Below are 17226 nucleotides of genomic sequence, written 5' to 3'. Positions count from 1 at the left end.
TAGAACTATCCATTTCAAAAACTTTTAATAAAGGCAACAGACGATTTTTGAGTTAAATATGAGACACAGCAAAACATCTACAAAATAAACGAGCTAATTCAGCAGATATAACTAAAGTTCTTCAGGAAAAAAAACCAATAACGCTATCAATAACCTTTCCCGATACTTTAAATTTAAACAAACCCTATTTAATCAATTAGCGTTTTACGTAAACCACAGTAACTGATTAAATTGTATAACGACTTATAAATTTCTCTATTCTAGCTTATATTTTTGTACTTTATAAACAAGCCAATACTATTATCACTGTATAAATGAATTTATAATAGTTAAATATTTTATAGTTAATTAAGCAAATCATTAGCACAGGAGAAAGCTCTTAATTCTCGCTTGGCATTACGGCGTATCCGATTATTGCAACTAATTTTAATTCATCCACAACTGCACAATCAAACTATCACCTAGTTCCCGCCACCAGCTGCTTTATTCACCGTGAGAACCATGACTACACCACTGGCGTGAATTGGCCAAATAACTTTAAAATCTTAAGAAGGCTGGGGACAGCCTTCGTCTTAGTAAGGGAAGAGTTAAGACTACCACCCAGCATCCAATCTGCCGAGATAAGTGCAAGCGCCCAAAGCTTTCAAGATAGGAGTGAAGCCTTTACTCAAGATGTAAGGATAGCTCAAGAGATAATGATTGTATTAGTCAGTTGATTTCTGTATATTAATCGCCACGCAAATCAAAACTTGAATACTCATTTATTTACTATTTTTTTTTAATTTTACAATGCCCCCTTTTTAAAATTGAAAGAAGAAGTGTGAGAATTCTCCGGTTTGTAAACGGCCCTTTGTCTGGCCGAAATTAAAAGTATCTGCCTCTTTATACTCTTTTTACTCAGTGTTCTATTGATGTTAATTCCACATCACCACAAAATCATTCAGCCAAATAGTTATATTATAAAAAATTAATTTCTAATCCCACCTCAGATTTGACAAAAAAAAATTTAGCCGACAACAAAAAGTTTCGATTAGACAAGGGGTCGATTAGTACTTTGCCAAAAGTTATCGCGAAGGTTGCCATATTGTTTGTAAAACAAAACAGGCAAGTAAAAATACTTATTATATATATAAATGAATTCATTAATTAATTTAAAGGGCCAAAAGGGTTGTTCGCAAATAATGCAATTTAATTTAATTACTTAAATGGCCAAAGTGCAGTAAGAAAATAATTGCGAGCATCGAAATTATGAATGTGAAAAAGGTGGGCGCTCTATTGTCTGGAAAAGCGCTTAAACATCTATTTACCAAACATTCCGATAGCAAGACGATAACAAAAATTTTGGGAAAGCCAGAGTACCTAAATTAAAACTCGATAAGGATTGATTTAAAATACATACAAATTAAAATTGTTACTGTCTAATTATGTAAAAAAGAATTATTATTTTATTATAATTTAATATTTGATTGGTGATGGACTTTTTCACTTATACTATTACAAGACATTCGTTTTATTGCTTTAATTTGAAACTGTTTTTTGCGTTCGATCGCGTCCTGTTTCAGACTGATCTTCGAAATCTTAATCCCAATCCACTCAACCTCGGCCAGAAACTTTTCTTTAAAATTTTCTTCAAATATGTTTAGGATAAAAGCTTTATACTGAAATTATTTCACAATTAATGTGAAATTAAAATTTGCTGACTGGTGTTTACTTTAATTTTGGTTATTTATCGGGTGCTAGCGACAAAAACAAGGACTAAGGAAATGCTGCTGAGATTGGAGCTTAAAATTTGTTTAGAGTGCTATATTTACGGGTTGGATAACTCTCCCCCTTCTAATATGTCGCGCCAGCTTAATTATGAATTTCGGTTAAACGCTTTCTTAATTCTGTTAAATACTCTTTCTAACTGTTGTTGCATTTCAAGTGAACAGACGTGTTTTCATCGAGCTCCGTATAAAATCACTTGATTTTAGTGAAGTAAATAATTAATAACATAAAATAAATAAATAAATCGAAAGCGAAAGAGACGCTATTGGCACTGTTAAATTGCTATACTACAAAATTTTCTTTGTGTGCAATAATAAAGAAAAACGAAAAAAAAAAAAACAAATAGACAACGAACGAATCGATCGTTCTAAAAAGAGCCAACGCGAATTGCGCTCTCAACGGCAAAAAGACCAAGACAAGCGCCGACTCTCTTCGCAGCGGAAAAACACCAAATCATCCACCCGGTCAATGACCTAGCACCTGCAGAATGCAAACGATCGCGGTCTTGCTCACCAATGCTTATGAATGCACGAAATGAACACCGAACGCACTGAGAGCGTCTCTCTCAAGCTCTCTCTATTCCAAACGAAGTCAAGTTCTTTAGCTATCAGTACAGAAATCTACTGCAACTGCACCTTTAGCAACAACAACTGCAACAGCATCAACATCAACTCTATGCTCAATACCGACAGCGGTTTACAATTTCGCTGTGAGAAAACCTCAAGTGCGCTGGTTAATAAACTAGCTGCAGTTATCGGAGAACACAAGTTCCATGTTATACCTCCTACTAAGGGCAACATACAAGAAACAAAAGTGCAGACCCATGATGAGTCCAGCCACCGATCAGTGAATAGGTACCTGGACGAAGCTGGGAAGAGTTACTGTACCTACCAGCTGAAAAGTGCCAAAGGATTGCAGTTTGTCATTAAAGGAATAGAGTCATCAGTGACCTCATCCGAAATTATCGCGGCACTAAAGGAGAAGAACTTCAACGCCAAAACGGTGATCAACATTCTCAACAGGAACAAAGAGCCGCAGCCACTCTTTCAAGTCGAACTGGAGCCATCAAGTCAGAAAAACAACAAAAATGAAGTACACCCTATATATAAGCTACAGTATTTACTGCACCGAAGGATAACCGTAGAAGAGCCACACAAGCACGGGCAACCTGTGCAGTGCACCAACTGCCAAGAACATGGACACACCAAAGCGTACTGCACCTTAAAATCCATCTGCGTCGTTTGCAGCGATGCCCACAGTACTGTAAACTGTCCTAAGAATAAAAACGACAGTTCAATTAAGTTATGCAGCAACTGTGGCGAAAAACACACAGCCAACTGGCGAGGATGCATTGTTTACAAGGAACTCAAGAGTCGCCTAAACAAACGAGTGGATTCAGCTCGAGATCGTGTCACACCAACAAAGCAATGGAACCGACTACGACTAGCATCCCTTCGTCTGCCAGCCAACGAACAATGCCAAATTCTTCCGTTGCAAGTGTACTAAAATTAGTGATCCAAGCACCAACAGCAGTCACCTCCAGAGTCAAGCATAAAACTCACCAATTAAACACAAATAAACAAATAAACACACAGAACATGCAACAGCAGCCAATTGACGTTGAAGCGATCATGCTTTCGATGCAGCAAAGTATGAAAGTCTTCATGACCTTCATGCAAGAAACTATGCTAGAGCTTATGAGGAACCAAAACATCCTTATTCAAATTCTCGTTTCTTCCAAAATAGGATAATGACTCCTTAACAATAGGTACCTGGAACGCTTATGGCGTTTCTCGGCACAAGCTAGAACTTGCTCAGTTCTTAGCCGACAGAAACATTGACGTTATGCTGCTCTCAGAGACTCACCTTACCGAAAAGTACAACTTCCAAATACCAGGATATAAATTTTACTTTACGAATCACCCGGATGACAAGGCGCATGGAGGCACTGGCATACTAATACGATTGCGAATTAAGCACCACTTTCTTGGTAATTGGCACGAAGACTGCTTACAATGTACCTCTATAAACCTCCAATTCCATAAGGGTGCTCTCACTCTGCTTTCACTCTGCTTTCTATTGCCGACCTCGCTTCACAATCTCTGAGAAAAAATTCACAACACTTTTTGACTCGTTTGGTGAAAGGTTTGTTGCAGCTGGCGATTTAAATGCCAGGGACATGTACAGGGGATCTCGGATAGCGAACCCTAAAGGAAATCAGCTGTACAACGCAATCATCAAACCGCAACACACACATAACTATGTTTCCCCGGGAGCGCCTACATACTGGCCAGCAGATCCCATGAAGCTTCCAGATATGATTGACTTTGCCATCACAAAAAGGATATCCCAATCAATGACTACAGCTGAGGCAATTCCAGAACTCTCATCTGTCACTGTCCGGAAATGTTTCATCTTTTGCCCCAACTACAACACATCGAGCGACCGTGTAGGCTTACAAGCAATAGGACCAACTGGGCGAGGTACAAATAATATGTTTGTTCCCATACCGGCCTTTCTAGCCCCTTGGAAACCGAGCAAGACATTGATGAGTTTGCTGGTGATATAGAATCAATACTTGTCGCAGCAGCAAAAGCGTCAACTCCATAAGACAACCATGTATGCAGCACAAAGTTTAAAAAGACAAGTAGAGATATTGAACTGCTTGTCCTTGAAAAACGACGACATCGAAGGGAGTGGCAGGAGCACAGATCACCTGGAGCAAAGAGTAAATTAAAATTTAGTAAGCGGGTAAAATAGGTTTTATCTTTACTTAAAATACCAGGGTATTTTATATAAATAATTAAGAGTTCTTTATGCAGTACAATTTTGAATTGAATCTACTAAATCTACAATAACTACAGGCTTTTGTTGGTGATTTAATATTTCTTTAATGTCTTCATTATTTAACATTTTTGTCTTAAGTACATACATTTTTGTCATTGTAGCAGTATCAATTATGTTTTGCAAGTCGAATGTTGATGAATTTCTACCGTTATGTTTGGTGGTAGATGCTCTCTTAATATTCCTATTAAATTTTCATATTCGATTATATATTGAGTCTTACAAAAACCCTCAATGACTCATGTTTTGTTTTTGTCAATAACAGTTGTTGTTGAAACTGATTTAACGGTTTACGGGTCTCAATGTATTACATTTTGAAAACTACTTTCAGCAGAATGCTGTGTATTTTGTTTAGAGCTTAATTGTTCTATATTATTTATTTTTATTCCAGATAATGCGTCAGCTACGACATTTGTTGCTCCGGGCTATTTATTTTTTATATTTTATTTTTAGGGTGATATTTTTTTGTCTTCGAATATCGGTTCGAAATGGTTTATTTAAGATTGGTCCTTTTCAATTTTATTCATAATCTTATTTTCGATATCTTTTATTTGATTTGAAGTTACTTCACTTTAACGTCGGGGTGCTCTGGATTCTTTGATCCCAAGCTATATAAGCTTCCTTCACTTATTACCATTTCGGTTTTAAATACTTTTTGTTCGTCAAAGTATTTTTTACAAAATATTCTTTTAATGGAAGAGCATTTTTTCGCAATTAAACTCAAATCGTTTTTTTCCTCATTGTCAAATATTCGAGCTTTTCTTCTGCATCTATTTTAGATCCAATTTCCCTTAATATATTGTGCCAAATTAATAAGTCGGATTCTAAACCTGCTATTTCATTAAATAGATGTTTTGTTTCAAATATTGTCAATATAGGGTAATATTTGATATAGCAAGATTTGGCTCCTGTGTCGCTAATATTTTTAGTTGTTATTTTTTTTGTATTCCTGTCTATTATTTGTATATGAGGCATCCCGTGTAGGATTCTGATCTAAAAAATAATCTTCATCAATGTTTTTTATTCTCATACCTTTCTGGGCTGGTTGACTTTCGGTCCCAGTTGCTTCGCTTTTAATGGAATTTGCGGTTCAGTTTTTGTGCTAGTTATCCATTAAAATAATTTTTTTTCGAAAAATGATTATAATTCTGTCTGTTATTTTTATAATAATTATTATTAGAAGGACGCCTAACTCTGATTCGAGAATATGGATTTCTCTTTTATCGATATAAATAAATTCCAATCTGTAATGAATTCCTTGAAAGTTTAATCTGTACTATGGTTATTTAAAGCATCATGTGCTGCTCCCATGATTTTATTACGTAAAATTGTTAAAGCGATAAAATAATGTTCGCTTTGAATTTTGTATAGACTCATGGCAGTTTCTGCCGCTTCTCTCCAGCCTACATATTGGGTTATTTCACCTGTGAACTTTGGTAAAGCTTTATCAACCGCTAGGGTAGTTTCGCATTTTATAAATGGGTCAACTGTTTGGATTTTATAATCCTCTACTACATTTTTGCTGGCGTTTAACTGCCCTTCTATCCTATAATTTATCTATAAGTTCTTTTAAAGACTTAATATTTTTTCATGCTCACGATACTTTCCGTTAAGTCTTCCTTTCGTTTAGTTGTCCTGATTACTTTCTGTTGGGGTCTTCCTCCATTTTAGTTATCATGATTATTTTCTGTTTGGGTCTTCCTTCAATTTTTTTTTGTATTTAACTGTTGCGCGGTATGCCTTCAGCTCTTCCTTCCTTCTTAGTGTCGATTTTTTTATTTTTAAAATAATGTTGATTTTAGTTTTAAATATTGTAAATAGTTCTTAAAAATTAAATTCTTAATTGGATTATTGCATTAATTAATTTCCAATTAAGTTTTTCCATGATCACTGTCACAGTAATTAGATTTCATTGGATTAATGTGGATGTTTTGATTTTTGCACTAAAAATATGAGGTGCTTGGCGGCGCGAGTTCCGTTTTATATAAAACGTAATATCGTTAATGTTTTTTTTTTAACTTTTGAAGTACACCGCCCCACGTTGGGCGCCACTTAAAATTGTAACTGTTTAATTAATTAAAGCAATAATTTTTTTTATTATAATTTAATATTTTATTGGTGATCAACTTTTTCACTTATACTATGCAAGATAGTAGTGTCATAGGCTTTCCTTTGCATCCCATATAATAGTGTTCACAGAGAATTGGTTAAAACTCCGATGTCTTTCCAGGTATGTACACAATATATAGGTATAACTGTCCCTCCAGACGGGGGACCTTCATGACTTTATTGACCGCTTGCTCGACTATATATAATTTCGTCCACTTACAATCCGATCTAGACAGCTTTCATATATGGTGCCGTGATAACGGATGTTACGGATGTGCTCTTTGGACAGAATATCGCGTGTCGCTGATCTTGGTGATCTTCTGGACCTTAAACCAAAATTTTCAAACTATATTTCGAATATTGTCAATAAGGCCAGCGGTGTGCTTGGTTTTATAAAAAGGTGGTCTACGGAATTTAATGATCCTTACATGACTAAAACCTTATTTATTTCGCTAGTCCGTCCGATTCTTGAGTATGGATACCCCTTATCTTAAATTATTGTAGATCTACTCAACCTCGGCCAGAAGCTTTTCTTTAACATTTTCATGAACTTTCAAATATGTTTAGGATAAAAGCTTTATACTGAAATTATTTCACATTTAATGTGAAACTAAAATAAGTGTGCGAGTGTGCATAAACTCTCTCTGAATTTTTTTGAACTATGGGCTTCTCCGGACTGATGGCTCCAGTTATTTTAGCATTGCTTAATTCCCTGGGCAGCGAAGACCATCTCTCTTCCATTGGCCATTTTGGACAACAAAAATTTAAATTTGTTCATTGCGTTTTTTACTAAATCAAATATATACAAACATCCATGATATATGCTTAAATCTATTAATATGCGAAAACATTTAAACCACGCCACAAAAATGTTAAACTATATTCCTAATGATCCACTCTGGTAATCGAGAAAGCCGACTATAGTGTTCTCTCTTAATTTTCTTTTTCCGACTAAATTTCTGAAAATATTTGGGAAAGATGCAGGACGGACATGACTGTCACAATGTGGTTGTATGTACTTATTAAGAATATACATATGTATAAATTAAGTATTTTATGCCGGTGTAATCGCGCGCGGCTATACGAGTCTGGGTGTCGGGCGGGGCCGCGACAATTAAAGACAAGGAGTTAATATTAATTCTTTATTTGCTAAGCCAAGCGGAGCTGTGGCGTTGGAGTACGAAATCAAACTAAAGCTACAAATACAGAAATTCAAGTTAGGAGCTAAAATAGAAAACGAATCACATTGTTGCGGTTTCATATTCGTAGCGGTCATGCAAATAAACAAAGTTTGCCAGCTACGTAACGACGTCCGGCATAATGCTTACATTGCAGAATGCCTTCGTCGACGTATTTCATGCGGTGGACATAGCGACGGTAACTTTAGTTAATTATATACTTTATATGGTTGCCAATGTCTTCGGGCTTAACCGTAAAATCAGATGTTTTAATGTAATATCGGAAAACGTACAATCAATGTAAGTTTTAAAAATGTTGTAGCACAAAAAGCACAATATTTTACCCTTTTCGAGCGGCAAGCATTATAAAATATTCAGTCGGACATGGCCGCTCGACTCATCTCGGCTGGTGGTCCTGTTAAGGAATTTATACACTTTATACCTGTTCATTTTTTTTACGAATATAGTTAACCTTTAGCTATACTAGTCATTACTATACTACCCGTCTACATACATACACATTTACATATTTTGACAAGTACCTGCATTGTGTGTGTTTTCCCACAACCTGTTTGACCGTAAGCAAAAATGGTTCCATTATATCCTTCGATTGTACTCTCAACTAATGAATAACACATCTCGTCGTAAATCACTTCCGTGTCAGTTTTCATATTATAAACACTATCAAATATGAATTTTTTTTGTTGAGATATGCGAGCTGATGGATTAGTCACGGAAACTGCAAATTCATTAATTTCAACAATGTTCTGAAATGACAAAAGTAAATAAATTGTCGTTTTATTAAAAAATAAATTAATTTTATGATCGCAAAAAATCTTAGCTTTATATAACTTTGAAGTATATTCACCCCAAGACAATTATAATTTCGTAGGCATTTCTATCGGCTTTTGTGTCAGTTTGCTGACTTTGATTAATTCAAAGTTTGATTATTTAAGATAACCGAACGCCGTAAATTAAATCACCGAAAAGCTGCTAATCGCACTGATGACCAGAGAGAGAGAGACAGTCAAAGAAAATGTTGTATTGTATTACTATCTCAGAAATGTGATACTTATTATAGAAAAATGAATTAAATAGGCTTTAGATTCTAGGAGCTCTTGCACATAAAAGCAACAACTATCATAATATTAAAAATTATTCAAATGTGTGGGCGTGACCGGTTTGGCGGCCTTAGGGTGTTAGAGGTGGCGTGGCAAAAAGTTTTTTTGGCAAAACGATAGAAATTTACAAGACAAATAAAATTATGAAAAAATATCCAATAATTTTTCTAAAATGGTGGCGTTGCGACCACGACCACAATTTTTGAGAAATGTGTTGTATTTTTTCACATCTTTATTAGTCTCGTACGTTTGGGTTTCTTACAATAATTTAATTAATATCTATCGATTTGCAATAAAAAAAAATTTTTGTCACGCCCACTCTATTGAACAATTTTTTATACTTTAATTAGTCTTGTAAATTTCTATCGATTTGCAAAAAAACCGGTCACGCCCACACTTTTGAACAATTCTTAAATTTTATCCCATCTTATTCCCCAATATTTATCGATATCCCAGAAAAATTATGATATTTCGAGTTCGCGTTCACACTAGTAACGGGTAACTGATAGCCGCGGAAATTGACTACAACATTCTCTCTTGTTTAAATTATCTATACGAAGTCTGCCGGGAAGCTAGTACTTAATGTAAACATATCTATTAATTGCGTATTTATAATGCGTGTTCGGAGCGGATCGCCAGGGCCTAGTCATGCATAGGTGTATCACTTTACTAACACAACTTTATTAACCTGCATGATAAGTCCCAGTCTCCAAGGAATCCTGAAAACGCTAAAACTTTCTTTTACCCAAATATGTTTTGTTAAGGGTATTGAAGGATTATCATCTTCCATATATTTAGAAAAGACAATGTTTAATGAATGTATTTAAAAGTTAGTGTTTTTGATTTCCACCAAGTCGCTGTAGTTTGGAAGTACAGCAAATTTGCTTTCCTTACCTGTTACACACTCTTAACAAAACAAAATATTTAAAATCCCAAAAGTGTTCGGCAAAAAAATTTAACCTTCTCTTTGTAATGTCGATATAAAGTCGATGTAATAAATTAAAATATACACTTACTTGACAGTTTCGTTCTTTTTCAGTTTGGTTCATCGGACGACATCGAACAACAACTTTAATATTTTCACTCATTTTCCTGTGTTGGTCAAAATAAGTCTTAAAGTTTACTTAAAATTCAACTAAAAATATTTATAATTGCTTCAAGAGAAAATCCATACATGAAATTAAAAGCTACTTTGAAAGTATTCGAAATACATTCACGTAAAGCTCCGAATTTAAATCATTTTCATACCATAATTTTGGTAGAATCAATAAGTCTTTCCCAACCTTGTGAAATGAAACCGCTCATCATCCAAAGTTTTAAAGAACTTTGAATTTCAAAGCAACATTTTTTACTTATGTGTATAAAATTGCCATTTGACTGAAGTAAAAATAAAGATTTTAGTCAAATTTTTAAATATCCTGATTTGGTATACCCTTTAACAATACGAGTAACGAGTAATAATACGAGAAAAAAGTGCTAAACGTTGCGTGCAACATAATAGATTATCGGCATTTTGTGAAAAACCACATGTTTTTGAATTCAAATAAAAATTTATGCATTCCATTATTATGCATAAGTATATAATTAGGTATATTATGGATAATTCGCATCGGCAGTTAAATGAAAATATAAAAATATACTTCCATTTTGAATTGCGTAAGAATATTGTATTTTGTATTAAACACAAGTTTTTTTGAAAACTTAGGAAATAAGCCTTTCTTATATCGTACGATCATAACGGGCGACACACAAGATTCGATTATACACTTAGCGTATTTTAAAATGGGTTATATAATTAAAGCTTGCCCATATTGCTTAATTTAGGCTAAAAACAAAAGAGTTAATTTTAATCCAAATTTTAATAAATTTTTGAAGCTAACAACAATTCGATATTACCCAGTGTGAAAAACCATTCTGTGCCTCACGATTTCTTCGAAATCGATAGGGAATGTATGGGAATGCTCTATTATAATACACATATAAACTAATTTTGCAAAGCTTTAAGCTCCCGTTTTGACCACTGTAACCTGAAAAGAGGGCTACGATTTTTGAACACGCGCACGCGTGATCTTAGGATGCAAGTCACATACGATATGAACCAACCCTCACTTAGTCACGTTTCCGCGGAGTGTTGTAGACGTCATAGCAAAGAGTATTCATTACAGGTACACGGTACCATATTTCAAGCAAAGCGCGTTTGTTAGGCATTACCGTCAAATATTAAAGATAATTAAATTTTGAAAATATTGTATAAATATTTCAAAAACTTACCAGTTAATTTAACAATTATTTGTACTTTTTAATTGTATTAAGTAAAACTTGTATTAATGATATGTATTTATAATAATTTTTTCTATTTAATTTTATTTTAATTTCATTCATTTCATCATTTAATTTTAAACAATCGAGTTTTTCAGATAATAATATGTAAGTTCTTAAATTGAGCTTTAACGACGTAGTGAATATCTATCTGCGCATGACTTAAATTTTAATTTTGTTCTTACGAAAACTGTGTATATAGGTACGAAAGCGATTCATTCATAAAATACATATACAGTTTTATACAACTCAAAACATTTAAAAAATGTATAAACGTAAATAAAAAATAATACATATATCATTATTGAGTTTTGTAATCTATTTATATATACATATATACATATATACATATTTATATATTTATATATTTACATATTTATATATTTATATATTTATATATTTATATATTTATATATTTATATATTTATATATTTATATATTTATATATTTATATATTTATATATTTATATATTTATATATTTATATATTTATATATTTATATATTTATATATTTATATATTTATATATTTATATATTTATATATTTATATATTTATATATTTATATATTTATATATTTATATATTTATATATTTATATATTTATATATTTATATATTTATATATTTATATATTTATATATTTATATATTTATATATTTATATATTTATATATTTATATATTTATATATTTATATATTTATATATTTATATATTTATATATTTATATATTTATATATTTATATATTTATATATTTATATATTTATATATTTATATATTTATATATTTATATATTTATGTATTTATATATTTATATATTTATATATTTATGTATTTATATATTAATATTTATTTATGTATATATGTATATATATGTAGGTTTTTTATATCTTTAATTATTTAAATGTTATAACAAAATAGGAATTCAAAGACTACCCACTATATACAATAATTCCTTTTCACGCTGCTGTATAAAGTTTTCTACGAATTTTTAAAGGATAGTACGTGCTTTTGGGTTGTATACAGTTTTCTATAAAGTTTAAAATATATAAATTCGTCACATTGGCTCTGTATACTTTTTAATATTAATATTCATCAACTGGAAGTAAAGGTAAAAAATTTGTTATGAGTAAAATTTTGTTTAGAAGTCCGAGGCCTAACGATTAATGATTATTACTTGTATCTAAGCTATTTTCGAAATACGGTATTTTTCAGCAGGATGACAGTTGACTCATGGATATCCAATAAAACATGGCTAAATTGCATTCGTTTTTTTTGTTCTGGGACGAAGAAATACATCTTTCTAAAAATGCATAATTGCCTTATTGGAAAATATCAAAAATACCGAAAAAAGTAAATGAAACATTTTTGCGAAAAACGAGCATTTGCACATTTTTAAAGCTAGTTGCACCAATAAATAAGTATTTACTGAGCACCCTGCACTATGAATTGCACATAAATAACATTTGTTTCAAAGAAGTTGAGTTGCTATTTTATATTAAGTAAATTGAAGCATTTATTTATATTTAAAACCACCAATAAAGGTTCATTATTAGGTAGCTCACACTTTCTAAAAATTTGAACTGTTATTGTATGAAAGCAACATAATGAGTTTGTTTGGGTACTAACTCGTTAGATTTTGTCAAGCGGACCTAAATACTTTTATAGACTTCTAAATACCTTTACCTTATGACTGCAAATTTGTAGTAAACCTATCCAATGCCAGGCTATCTGGCATTAATAACTCTATAGAGAGTTATTCTCTATATAGATGTCTAAAAATGTTTAACATAAAAGTAACAAATAAATTTTGAAACTTAGTACAGCTACACCTGTATAGGTTTTTAGTTTCTCGCAATCGTTGGTTTTGCAAACTTTGTTTTGCAAAATACCCTTTATCTCTACGAGTTACTCGTATAAATATAAAAGCTTTTAGGCTAAACTTGAAATTTTTAACAATATTCCTAGAGGAAACCAAAAATTGCTTTAAAATATTTGGACCGTTTAAACTAAACTAAAATGATTATTTAAGTCTTGACCTTAAGACTTAATAAATTTATTTGTAACCGCGTTGGTAACTTGAAAACTTAAGAATCTCAAGAAATTAAAATTATTATTAAATGGTTTATTTAAGATTTGTTCGATCTGCATGACTTTTAATTATTTAAAAAATAAAAAATTACATTTTCTGTTTTTTTTCAAAAGTCTTTTCAAATTGGGAGAAACGATCACACATTTTAATACATATCACTCGGATGCATTAAGAATATATTATAATATATGGTTCTGGAATTCTAATATAACAACACCAAAATGCATTGCGGCCGCGTATTGGTACGTATATATATATCAGTAAATAATTATGTGCTATTGATGTATACCAGTATAGATATATATATATATATATGTAATATTAAATATATTTTTTATATACAATTTTGTTTTCGCAGATCAAGTATTTACAATTTGACATATTGGTAATTTTGGCAACTATAAGGCTTGGGAATGCACATTTTAATGGACCACGCAGTCGGGAAAGAAATTTAAGCAATAGCAATGGAGTAAAAACTGAAGAAGCATCACATATCGTAAATCCCAGTGGTGTTAGAACAGTTGGTGAAGTGTTTGTGCCAAAAACCTTTTCACTTAACTCACAGGAACCGACATGCGAACAGCTCCGCGCCATGTGGATGTAAGTTCTTTCTTTTATTATCTTTTAAGAAAAATTAAAATTTTTTCCATGTACCACATAGTTTTTCAAAGAGGCAATCTCGAGCTGCAGAAATAACCAATGAAATACCAACATATAGGGATCCCTTCACATATAATGTTTGGGAGCCTCTGTTTTTGAACTCTCGAATGCTGGGATCGTAAGTGTATTTCTTAGTTTAGTTTAGTTTTTAGTTAATGCAAACCCCGGTTACCAAAAATACTTTGTTCACTCCCCTCCTAACATCTACAACGTGCTTAGAACGGTCACTTGCACAATTTTGAATAATTTTTTAATTTTTTTTACGTTAAAATGATTGTCATGTAGGAAGTGAGTAATTTCGAGTTTATGATTATCAAAGGCAGCCATTGATTATTTTGAACGTTGTGATCCATTAGGAAAATTTCGTTCTGCAAAGGCATCACATGCTGCTGCAGAGTATACATTATAGTTTTAATACTGCGTTGAGGATTCGGTGTCTAATTTGTTTGGGCAGCTTTTAGAGCACACGTCGTAGAGCTGGGTTCTGTTTGTCTCGATTGCAGGACGATTGGAAAAATCACATTTTGGGAGGTGATCGTTGGGTGAAATGAGAACCTCAAAGTGTATTGTATTATGTATTTATGTTAATTCCACGATGCAGAAGGAATTTTAGTTTGTAAATAGGGTGAAACATCGGTTTTCCTGATAGCTTTAGAAAGATTACACTCTTTCGCTCGTTGTTGGCATAAGTTACCGTATCGGGTTGGGGGTGGTGGACCGGGGCCGCTCGACGTTTGCATTTATTACGTGGACTTCCGCGTGTTTGCGAAGTTACAAAAGAAAAAAACGTGATATTTCGGATCGAAGAGATATTTCACCTTGCTCTCGTTGAGGCTGTGCGCAAATGTTATTTTGACTCATTTGGGCATGCTCCGGTAATCAAAATTGTAAGAATTTTACTATTTCGATTTAAAATCGCGAAATCGGTGCTCCGGTTTTAGAATTCGTAATATTCGTAAATTCGTAAAACGTGCACTTTTGTCTGGCCGAATTGAAAAGAATTTGCATTTTTCAATTTGTAAACGGGACCTTTGTCTGGCCAAAATGAAAAGTATCTGCCTTTTTTATATCAACTCAGATTTTGTTAACTAAGGGGAAAAATCGTTTACTTAGTGGTCTATTGATGTTTATTCCTCATCACCACAAGATCATTCTGCAACTTAGTTATTTTATAAAAAATTTATTTCTGACCCCACCTAAAATTTGCCGTCGCCAACAAAAGTTTTCGATATGGCAAGGGGTCGTTAAATAGGTCGGCAAAAGTTATCGCGAAGGTTGCCATACTGTTGGTGAAACGAAACAGACAGGTAAAAATACTTATTAAATTATTAATTAATTTAAAGGAGGCCAAAAAGTACAGAGCGTGATACTGATAATCTTTTTTCCTTGCATGGCTGAAGTATGAATCCATAAAAACGCGTGTCGATATGCATGAAATTTCTTAAATCCAATTAAAGTTCTAAGCCCGAAGTGATGCCTTGAGAAAAGGCATGTGGCGCATAATTTGGTGAATACGGTCCTGCAACTAAACAGACTAGTTTTATGAAAAATGGTTAAAACGAGGTATTAAGAGTTGGTGCATAAATGTGATGCCAAGCCAATATAAGTCGTTTTATAAATCGCACTCATTTTTGTTCTTATTGTATTACAACGATAACCAACAATATAAGAAATTAAAAAATCAAAACAAAAGGCAGTGTTAGTATGGATATTTTCTAAAGTATACATGCAGGAAATTTTTTTTGGTTAGGTTTGGGTTACGTTAATTAACTATTAGAAAACTCTTAAAAATTTTATAAAGCAACTAGCAGTGTACAGGAAAACACTCACATTTTTTTCATGGACTTGACTGCTCAGATGCTGATTAATTGCCAAACCAATTGACTATTACATTTGTTGTGAATCTGGTTTGTAGAAAAAGTGATGATGATGTTTCTTTATGATTTATCATAAATATGGGCGATCATATATAGACTTTAAGTAGCGTCTCTTACAAAGCCCAGTAAAAATGGTATATTTTCATAATTTAAAGTTAAATTAAATAAGTAAAAACTCACCATTGGCCACAAAAGACCAAAGCTAGAGAGATAGATCACTCTTAAGTAGTGATTTAATTTCACAAAAAAGACCAAGCACGATTATTTAATTATATTAATTATGCAATATTAACCTTTTTTTATTTCATTAAATTTGTTTAAGATTACGAATGAGCGCAAGGGAAAAAGCCAGGTCACCTGTTTTTGGCCGTGTTCTCAATCGAGAGCCAAATGGACCGCAGCGTATTCCATTTGAACACCATCGAAGATTGGGTGAATTTGGATCAAGCGCTTCTGGTTTAAGTCACTCTCGTTATTATGGAGCTGAAATGCGACCACAAACGGGAGCTTCCTCAATTCGTAGATCAAGCCAAAATCGGTATATGGGAATCCCAAATATTACTGGAAATAATCAAAAAGAAAGCCAAAATTCAGTGGCTATACAAGGAAGCTTTCAAAAGCTCAAAGAGCTAATTTGGACTGAGAGAGCCAAGGAATTAACAGAGCAACGTCGAGATGAGGAGTTGGCAGCGCGTTCTGCTGCCCTTAAAGAAATTGCTAACGGAAAAAAGTTAGTATACTGTTAAAAATAAATAGACATTTTTTATTAAAATATTCCAAACAAACAGCTTAATTTCAGATTATCACCATCAAGTCGGTAGCTTATCTGATTCTCCATTAATGGATGAAAATCGAAGTCCTGAAGAAAATAGATACCGAGATAGTGACGTAAATCGGAAGTCAATTCTAAATGACCAAAATTTTCAAAATAGTAATATGAACAAAAATGGAAATAGATCTGGGCTTAAAGCAACAACGCGTCGCATTGGAAATTCTCCCTACAATAATAAAGAGTTTCAAACTAATAAGGAACTTAAAAGCATATTTTTTGGAAGTAACAGAGCTGCCCGCATTAAAATGCCAGCAACTGAATTTATATCAGATGATTCCACCGAAAGTGATCCTTCCGTGGTTGGAATCCCAAGAGCATACCCAATTCGAAAATCGCACTTCAGAGAGAGAAATCGGTCCCTTCTAAATGAGGTAAGCCGTTAATTAGAGTATGAGTTTTATTCGCAAAAATTAAGTTTTGTAAAAACGAA

At 32.8% G+C, this 17226-nt stretch overlaps 2 protein-coding genes across 4 annotated transcripts in view, besides 9 other annotated features; one reads left to right on the top strand and one right to left on the bottom strand.

The window, feature by feature from the left end:
- Positions 1-696: part of a mobile genetic element that runs on past the window's edge.
- Kif3C (Kinesin family member 3C) overlaps positions 1-10188 on the bottom strand; it is a 21774-nt gene extending 11586 nt beyond the window's left edge. Inside the window, exons 1-2 of the mRNA NM_143682.4 lie at positions 10036-10188; positions 8441-8665 (exon numbers count right to left, since the gene is read on the bottom strand). Coding sequence (NP_651939.4) covers positions 8441-8665; positions 10036-10107 — 297 coding nt within the window. The 5' untranslated portion in view covers positions 10108-10188. The remainder of the gene's footprint in view (positions 1-8440; positions 8666-10035) is intronic.
- CG32017 (uncharacterized protein) overlaps positions 1-17226 on the top strand; it is a 24329-nt gene that overhangs the window by 4505 nt on the left and 2598 nt on the right. The window contains exons 1-8 of one of the 3 annotated variants that reach the window (NM_166826.3): positions 11533-11613; positions 12333-12446; positions 12554-12688; positions 13541-13669; positions 13786-14027; positions 14089-14205; positions 16287-16694; positions 16753-17167. In NM_166826.3, coding sequence (NP_726650.2) covers positions 13649-13669; positions 13786-14027; positions 14089-14205; positions 16287-16694; positions 16753-17167 — 1203 coding nt within the window. In that variant the 5' untranslated portion in view covers positions 11533-11613; positions 12333-12446; positions 12554-12688; positions 13541-13648. Of the gene's footprint in view, positions 1-11124; positions 11185-11532; positions 11614-12332; positions 12447-12553; positions 12689-13540; positions 13670-13785; positions 14028-14088; positions 14206-16286; positions 16695-16752; positions 17168-17226 lie in introns of those variants that run through there. The other 2 variants (NM_001169364.2, NM_001297794.1) reach the window with 2 other exon arrangements.
- Positions 1915-4506: a mobile genetic element.
- Positions 6764-7229: a mobile genetic element.
- Positions 7779-8114: a mobile genetic element.
- Positions 9065-9201: a mobile genetic element.
- Positions 9208-9336: a mobile genetic element.
- Positions 9329-9567: a mobile genetic element.
- Positions 14404-14645: a mobile genetic element.
- Positions 14673-14731: a mobile genetic element.

This window comes from Drosophila melanogaster, chromosome 4 (genome assembly GCF_000001215.4).
Source record: "Drosophila melanogaster chromosome 4".
In the NCBI taxonomy this organism is placed as follows: domain Eukaryota; kingdom Metazoa; phylum Arthropoda; class Insecta; order Diptera; family Drosophilidae; genus Drosophila; species Drosophila melanogaster.
The sequence above is the reverse complement of the archived record's forward strand: the minus strand, read 5'-3'. Positions and strand labels throughout refer to the sequence as shown.